The sequence below is a fragment of the Grampus griseus genome (assembly GCF_964374135.1).
Source record: "Grampus griseus genome assembly, chromosome: 7".
NCBI classification, from domain to species: domain Eukaryota; kingdom Metazoa; phylum Chordata; class Mammalia; order Artiodactyla; family Delphinidae; genus Grampus; species Grampus griseus.
Window position 1 is genome coordinate 7,502,911 of NC_139001.1, and position 8,493 is coordinate 7,511,403.

General features: G+C 65.8%; 1 protein-coding gene across 2 annotated transcripts; it reads left to right on the forward strand.

The window, feature by feature from the left end:
• Nucleotides 1–1,215: 1,215 nt before the first annotated feature.
• ECEL1 (endothelin converting enzyme like 1) lies at nt 1,216–8,285 on the forward strand (the record flags this gene model as incomplete). Of its 2 annotated transcripts, none has more annotated exons than XM_082657947.1 (17): nt 1,216–2,001; nt 2,614–2,682; nt 2,786–2,896; nt 2,974–3,066; nt 3,256–3,380; nt 4,060–4,282; nt 4,688–4,786; nt 5,026–5,100; nt 5,301–5,404; nt 5,692–5,750; nt 5,827–5,878; nt 6,455–6,522; nt 6,706–6,830; nt 7,126–7,191; nt 7,568–7,663; nt 7,849–7,925; nt 8,186–8,285. In XM_082657947.1, 17 exons carry the CDS (start codon nt 1,216–1,218, stop codon nt 8,283–8,285), a joined length of 2,328 nt encoding a protein of 775 aa, XP_082514073.1. The 2 variants fall into 2 exon arrangements, with proteins under 2 accessions (XP_082514073.1, XP_082514074.1); XM_082657948.1 differs by having other exon boundaries at nt 5,301–5,398.
• Between the last annotated feature and the right edge of the window lie 208 nt (nt 8,286–8,493).

Here is an 8,493-nt window from a genome sequence, read left to right on the forward strand (position 1 = left end):
AGGCGGCGGCGGGCGCACGGAGAGAGCGGCCACCCGCCCAGCTCTGCCCCCGGCTCCGGCGCCGGCCCCGGCCCCGGCCCCGGCTCGGGCTCGATCCGCTCTGTTCCCGCTCCGCCCGGGCGCGCACCTGCAGGGTAAGTGGCACCCGAGCCCGCGGCCGCCGCGGCCACATCAACCACCACCTCCGCCGCCACCGCCGCGCCTAGCCTCCAGGCTTTGTCTGCGTCCTCGCAGCTCCGGCTCAGGCTGCGGCTGCGACTCCCGGGCTTGGTTCTCTGGCTCCGCGGACTGCGCGGCGCGGGAGACTCCGCACCCAGGGCTCGGGGCGCGCGGGGCCAGCTCGCTCTGCGCCGGGGATGAAACTTCGCCCAAGTTTGGGTTCCGGGGAGAACCTGTTGAAGCCGGGAGTGGCCCAGGGCGAGGACGGGGGACGAAACCGGTTCCGGGTCCTTTAGGACCGTCGGGGCTTTCTCCCTGATCCTGGGCGGGATGGCGCGCCGGCGCGGGCCGCTTGGGAACGGGACTGGTGGGCGTTCTGGCCATTGAATCGAGAAGACAGGGCTGAGGATGGCTCTGCGGACATCCGCGAGGACAAAGTTTGGTTCTTTAGTCACTTTCTTGAGCGTCTAGTTCCCGTGCGGAAAGCTGAAGGCGGCTTCAGGGTCTGCATAGAAACGGCACTGACCGCACCTCCTTTCCCCTGCCTCCGCTTTTCCCCTCCCCCCACCTGGCCTTGGCTGTAGCAGGTCCGGAACAAGAAATGCAGAGAAGAGAAACAGCCTTTCATTGAAGGCCTGCTACGTGCCAGGCCCCATGCTTGGTGCTCCCCTGCTTTATTACGGGCCTCCCAAACCTGCGGCGGGCATATGTATGCGGGGAGAGGGGAGGTTAAAGGACCCCACTGTGCAGTGTGGTAGATGGTGGCCACTCTGAGCGGTCCCCTTCCTTCATTCTCCGAGTGGCGCAGGGAGGCCAGGCCCCAGGCCCACTCGTTGTTGGGGACTCGGGGTGGCCTCCAGCCTTTGGACCTAGGCCTGTGCCCTTCCTCGTCGTGCTCATGGACCCCGTCGAGCCCCAGTACCCTTCGGAGCCTGTATCTACCTTTCCCGCAGCTGCGGCCCGGGGGGACCATGCGCCGGCCCGCTAGGAGCCTGGCGGCCGGGAGCATCCTGTAGCTGAGATCGCCAAGGGCTGCGCAGTGGTGCCCGCGGCGCCATGGAGGCCCCGTATTCGATGACAGCACACTACGACGAGTTCCAGGAGGTCAAGTACGTGAGCCGGTGCGGTGGGGGAGGCGCGCGGGGAACTTCGCTGCCCCCCGGCTTCCCGCTGAGTGCGGGGCGCAGCGCCCCCGGGGCCCGGGCCGGGCTGCCGCGCTGGAACCGGCGCGAGGTGTGCCTGCTGTCGGGGCTGGTGTTCGCCGCGGGCCTCTGTGCCATCCTGGCCGCCATGCTGGCTCTCAAGTACCTGGGCCCGGGAGCGGCGGGAGGCGCCACCTGCTCCGAGGGCTGCCCGGAGCGAAAGGCCTTTGCGCGCGCCGCCCGCTTCTTGGCCTCCAACCTGGACGCCAGCATAGACCCGTGCCAGGACTTCTACTCCTTCGCGTGCGGCGGCTGGCTGAGGCGCCACGCCATCCCGGACGACAAGCTCACCTACGGCACCATCGCGGCCATCGGCGAGCAGAACGAGGAGCGCCTGCGGCGCTTGCTGGCGCGGTCCGGGGGCGGACCCGGCGGCGCAGCCCAGCGCAAGGTGCGCGCTTTCTTCCGCTCCTGCCTGGACATGCGTGAAATCGAACGGCTCGGCCCGCGGCCCATGCTCGAGGTCATCGAGGACTGCGGGGGCTGGGACCTGGGTGGCGCGGCGGAGCGCCCGGGGGCGGCGGCGCCCTGGGACCTCAACCGGTTGCTGTACAAGGCTCAGGGCGTGTACAGCGCCGCCGCGCTCTTCTCGCTCACCGTCAGTCTGGACGACAGGAACTCCTCGCGCTACGTCATCCGTGTGAGTGCGCCCCCCTCCCGCACCGGGCACCCCACAAGCGGCTAGGAACTAGGGGTCCCGCGGCCTGGCAGGCCTGCCCCGTGCTCCCTATGCGCCCAGAAGACGGGTGCGGAAGGGGAGGGGAGGGTAGAGGAACGGAAGGGAGCGCGCACCGGCAGAGCGCGGGAGGAGGGCGCAAGTAATTTCCCTCGAGTAATTGCGGTGTTTAGCAGAGCCGCGGGAGCCGCAATTTCCCAGCCCTCTGGCAGCGGTGAGAGCTCTGAGGGAGGGGTGTACTGATGGGCTGTGGTGACAGGCCTGTCGGGCTGGGGCGGGCTGGAATGCCTGCGAGGTGGGGGACCAAGTGTCAGTGCGCCCCTCACAGGTAGGGAGAGGACAGGGTTACAGGAGGAAAGGCGGTGGGGGGCGCCCCCCTCTGTCCCCAGGCTAGGCCGGTCCGGTGTGTGGGCTTAGACCGGCTTCTCTGGAATGAGGGAGGGGCTCCTGTCTTTATGCTCCCCGGGCTGGTGACAGTGGATGCCTGGCGTGTCCTCAGTTTCCCTTTTGAATGGGAATTCAGTCTGTTTGCAGGAGCCGGGAGAGTTGATCTCTGTCCCCCGTCTCTCTCCACAGATTGACCAGGATGGACTCACCCTGCCAGAGAGGACCCTGTACTTAGCTCAGGATGAGGAGAGTGAGAAGGTGTGGGCGCATGCGATGGGGTTCAGGGAAGGCCTGGGACTCCGGGCGGCCTGGACCAGGGCCTGGCACCGACTGCATCCTTGCCGTGCCCCTCCTGGTGCAGATCCTGGCAGCTTACCGGGTGTTCATGGAGCGCCTGCTCAGCCTCTTGGGTGCCGAGGCCGTAGAGCAGAAGGCCCAGGAGATCCTGCAGCTGGAGCAGCAGCTGGCCAACGTGAGGAGGGCGACTGCTGTGTGCTGGGGGCGGCGAGTACTGGGCGGGGCTTGGTCAGCTCTGCCGTCCATCCCCAGATCACAGTGTCAGAGTATGATGACCTCCGGCGAGATGTTAGCTCCATATACAACAAGGTGACACTGGGGCAGCTGCAGAAGATCACCCCCCACGTGAGTGTGACCCAGACCTGGTGGGGGAGGCGCTGATCTTGGGACTCTTGGGCTGTCCCCTCCCCAGGGACGAGCAAGGCCTCCATGGCCATGGACTCACGTGTCCTCTTGTTGCCCCTACCTGACCCCCTCCCTGTCTTCTGTGGTCCCTGCCACCCCACCCCACTGTCCCCATCCGTGGTCCCACAGCTGCGGTGGAAGTGGCTACTGGACCAGATCTTCCAGGAGGACTTCTCAGAGGATGAAGAGCTGGTGCTTCTGGCTACAGACTATATGCAGCAGGTGTCCCAGCTCATCCGCTCCACACCCCGCAGGTACAGCTGCCCGTTACCCGCCTGCTACCCACCTGCCCCCCAGGCCCCCCCTCCCCCGCATCCCAGACCTATCTGCTTGGAGAGCTTTGAATTTCTGCCTCCACCTCTGTCCGGTATCCACCCACTCTGGGGAGGCAAGCGAGGAGCACCGGAAAAGGAGTCTAGACCCCCAGGTTCATACCTGGCTGTCCAACCTACCCTGTGGGACCCTGGGCAGAGCTGTGAGCTTCCCGGGCTGCGGTTTCCTCATGTGGGGATGGTGAGGTTGAGTGAGTCTGAAGTCAGAAGGGGAAATGGTGGCCGCAACTCTGCTCCCCCAGGGCCACCTTGAGGAAAGCCCCCCTAGTCTCTGCCCCGCTCGGGAAGGACCTGAGGCCTCTCGAGGCCAGTTCTGAGGCAGGCAGTCACCCCAAGTGGCCATTCTCCCGCCCCACAGCCAGTCAGAAACCAGTGCTGGCCCGTGCCGCACCAGCCTCAGGTGCTCTGCCTGGTGGCAGAGGTGGGTCTGCTGCGTGTGGGCCCAGCCCTCCTCCCTGACTGGGGCTGGGAGCACCTGGAACGACCCTCAGTCCTGTGCAGGTGCTTGGTCCCACCCTAGGCTGGGGGCTGGGGGCTGGGGGCCGGGGCGCCCGCGCACGTGAGCCCGTCGGGACACCCAGCTGCTTCACCTGGCCCTCAGGATCCTACACAACTACCTGGTGTGGCGCGTGGTGGTGGTCCTGAGTGAGCACCTGTCCCCACCGTTCCGAGAGGCCCTGCACGAGCTGGCACGGGAGATGGAGGGCAGCGACAAGCCACAGGAGCTGGCCCGCGTCTGCCTGGGCCAGGCCAACCGTCACTTTGGCATGGCGCTCGGCGCTCTCTTCGTACATGAGCACTTCTCGGCTGCCAGCAAGGCCAAGGTCAGGCTGCCCTGGCCTTGACGGTCGGGGTGCGGGTCCTGAGATGGGCATGAAGTTCTTGCATGGCCTTGGTCCAAGCATGAGGAGCACGGGGAGCCCCGCACGTCCCCCTGCAGCCAAGGGCACCGGGCTCAGCCCTCTCTGAGCCTCCAGGCTACTCCTCACCAGGCTTCCTCCTCCAGGAAGCCTACCTGGTTTGTCAGCTGCAGGACCCTCTCCCCACCAAGCTCCTGCCCTCCCTGCTCTGCCGTGCTCAGTGGGATGGCCTTAGGAATGCCGAGCAGCAAGTCCTGGGCTTAGGAAGTGGTGCTGGATGATTAGGGGGTACCCCTTACTCCAGGTGCTGGGGGCTCAGAGCTAAGGCCTCCTGGGTTGACCCTTGATTCCTGCCCCCTGACCCTGCAGGTACAGCAGCTGGTAGAAGACATCAAGTACATCTTGGGCCAGCGCCTGGAGGAGCTGGACTGGATGGATGCTGAGACCAAGGCGGCCGCTCGGGCCAAGGTGACATGGGACCCTTTTCCCATTTGTTGGTTCCACAATCACACAGTCAGTGCCTACTGTGTGCCAAGCGCTGGGATAACAAAAAAGACAAAGACGCCTCTTGTGGAGCTGGCATCACCCAGCCTGCTCTCCCCTTTGCCTGAGCCCCAGCCCTGTGCTGGCCCTGGAGCTTTCTCCCTCAGAGGGGTGGAAGGCCACCTCCTGAGGCCCTGGCCCACTCACCACCCTCTCGCCTGCAGCTCCAGTACATGATGGTGATGGTGGGCTACCCGGACTTCCTGCTCAAACCCGAGGCTGTGGACAAGGAGTATGAGGTGGGCCTGCCCCTACCCTACCCAGCCTGACCCCTCAGGCTTCTCCAGGCCCGTGGCCGAGACCCCTGTGGAGACCAACCACCACCACAGAGAGGAGCCACAGCCCTCAGCTGACGGACGCGGGGAGGGCGTGGGGCCTCCTGGGTGCTGGTCTGGCCCTGCCCCGGCCTGCCGCTGAGTGCTGCCCATCCCCCATGCAGTTTGAGGTCCACGAGAAGACCTACTTCAAGAACATCTTGAACAGCATCCGTTTCAGCATCCAGCTCTCTGTCAAGAAGATCCGGCAGGAGGTGGACAAGTCCACGTGGGTACCTGGGCTGCAGCTGGGGGGCCCGGGGTGCCATGGGGACAGTGCTCCTTACCAACGCCAGGAGGTTGACGCCTCATAGACACGCTGGTGGGGAGCGAGGACCAGGCCTGCACAGGGTGCGAGTGGGGGCTGTCAGGGTGTGGGACCAGCCCGGGGGACGCCCAGGATATAGCTGTAGGCTGGGACACCAGGGCATCCTTTAAGGAGGAGGAGACTAGGAGGTAAGGGTTGTAGGGGAGGGAGTGTGGGTCCCCCCAGCTGATCCCAGCCTCCCTCCACAGGTGGCTCCTCCCCCCACAGGCGCTCAATGCCTACTATCTACCCAACAAAAACCAGATGGGTAAGGGGGTGTGTCCAGACGAGGGGCAGGGTCTGGAGGTGGGGAGGGTCTCCCGCTGACCATGGCCTCCCTGCAGTGTTCCCCGCTGGAATCCTGCAGCCTACGCTGTACGACCCTGACTTTCCGCAGTGAGTAGGGAACCTGGCGTGAGCCAGAGCTACGGGCGTGGCCGCGTCTGCGGGGTGGGTGGGGACTGCTCAGATGGCCCCAGGCCCGGGCTGGGCACCGCAGTCATGACAGCTGCAACCCTGGGTCCCCATAGTCCCACTTCATCTTTGGTTATTTAGATAAAGGTGTAGGGTTTTTTTTTTTTTTCATTCTTTTAAATGTCCCGAGTCCCCCTTACCTGGTTTGAGGCTTTTTTGGGTGTTGCAAAACTGGAACAATCCTAGTGATGAGGAAAAAGGCCAAATCCCACGTGGGGTGCCTCAGTTTCCCTCCTGTCTCCCTCCAACCCTGTCTCCTCCCCGCAGCCCTGCTCTGTTAGATGTTATTTCCTAAAAGGCAGCTGCACAGGTATCACTGGCCCCTTTTACGTACCCCACGAGGAAGCTGAGGCACAAGCGTTCTGGGACCGTGCAGCCACTGGCCTCCCTGGGCTACCTCGTGGCCTGGCCAGGGCCTCCTGAGGCCTGGACAGCAGCTCGGCGGGGCTCTCAGAGGGTGGGCGAGGCTGGGGCCTGACGCTGCTGCCACGGGCCCAGGTCTCTGAACTACGGGGGCATCGGCACCATCATCGGGCATGAGCTGACCCATGGCTACGATGACTGGGGTGAGGCCTGCGGGCGGCCCGAGGGGTGGCGGAGGACAGGCAGTGGCGGGCAGGGTGGTGAGGGCCAATGGAAGCCCCGTGGCTCCCCTGTGCCTCTTGGCTGGTGGGTGGGGAGGGCCTTGGTGCCCAGCCGGGCTCTGCGGTGAAGGCCAGTCTCGGCCCGCCCCCACCCGCTGCCCACAGGGGGCCAGTATGACCGCTCGGGCAACCTGCTGCACTGGTGGACAGAGGACTCCCACAGCCGCTTCCTGCGCAAGGCCGAGTGCATCGTCCACCTCTACGACAACTTCACCGTCTACAGCCAGCGGGTGAGGCCCCCTCGCTGCCCCCTGGGCCCCTCAGGCCTGGCCAGCGCAGACTAGGAGCGTGCACACCTCCAAACCCAGCGCCGAGCTCCGTGCACACCCGCCAGGGTCTGCGTGCACACTGACTTGGGCGAGAGAATGAGTTCGCACAGACTCACGCACGTGGGGCACAAAGTGGGGGAGTCCTACCCAAACCCTCTGGGAAAGGGCAGGTGGGTGGAGGCAGGGCCCAGAGAGGCAAGGCCCGAAGGAGACCAGAGGGCCTTGGGCAGCCTCCAACCTCTTCCCTTCTCGCCAGGTGAACGGGAAGCACACACTTGGAGAGAACATTGCGGACATGGGCGGCCTCAAGCTCGCCTACTATGTGAGCTGCCCCTGCCTGGCCCTCGATCCCTGAGGGAGGAGTGGTGGGGGGCACTGGGGACTGGGCTAGAGACCTAGTCATCCCTCCCTCCCCATCCTGTTGAGCTCTGGTCTTGGAGGTGAGGTGCTGTGCTGGGCACAGGGTCCACTGGAAGCGGGACTCCTAGGCCCCCCGCCTTCCAGGAGAGCAAAGAGGGCTGCCTGGAGGGGGTGGCACCTGCCTGGGGTTAGCCTTCTGGGCAGGGAAGAAGGCAGGGGTCTGGGGGGCTCAGCAGGGTGGGTGGTGCGCAGAGCTGGGGCGGGTGAGGGCCTGACTGAGTGGAGGGTGCCAGGTGGCCCCGTTGTGGGCACCGCAGCTCCATGCTCTGCGCCCCCAGGCTTATCAGAAGTGGGTGCGCGAGCACGGCCCCGAGCACCCGCTGCACCGGCTCAAGTACACGCACAATCAGCTCTTCTTCATCGCCTTTGCCCAGGTGTGCGGGCGGGGCCAGTAGGGGAGAGGGGAGGGGGGCACAGCTTCCAGCCCATCTCCCATCAGCCACCCTTCCGAGAGCCCTGTGGGTTCTGGTGGGGGATCGAGGCCTAGCGTGCAGGGCTTCGTCAGTGGACGCCCGGCCTCACGTCCCCGCTCCTCCCCGCTGCCCCCGTCCTGGCCCAGAACTGGTGCATCAAGCGGCGGTCGCAGTCCATCTACCTGCAGGTGCTGACCGACAAGCACGCGCCTGAGCACTACAGGTACCCCGCCTGCCTGCCTGGGCCTCGCCCCCTCCTGTGTCTGCGCTGGGAGCGGGTCGGGGTGGGAACCCCCACCTGCCTGCCTGGGCCTCGCCCCCTCCTGTGTCTGCGCTGGGAGCGGGTCGGGGTGGGAACCCCCACCTGCCTGCCTGGGCCTCGCCCCCTCCTGTGTCTGCGCTGGGAGCGGGTCGGGGCGCGAAGGGACAGCTGGGGTACGGTGGCCTGTGCCACACACTCTGTGGGTGTCTCCCCTGCCCCAGGGTGCTAGGCAGCGTGTCCCAGTTCGAGGAGTTCGGCCGGGCCTTCCACTGCCCCAAGGACTCGCCCATGAACCCTGCCCACAAGTGCTCTGTGTGGTGAGCCTGGCTGCCCACCTGCACGCGCCCACTTCCCTGCATGGACTGCCTCTCGCTGGTGGCCGGGGCAGGCATGCATCCGGCTCTGGTCCACTCTGGGTGCCATCCGCCTCCCCAGCACCCCCAGGACCCAGCACCCAGTCACTGTCCCTCACTTCAGGAGGGCCCCAGAACAGGGATGAAGTTGGGCTCCAGGAGGGCCTGGGGGAGAC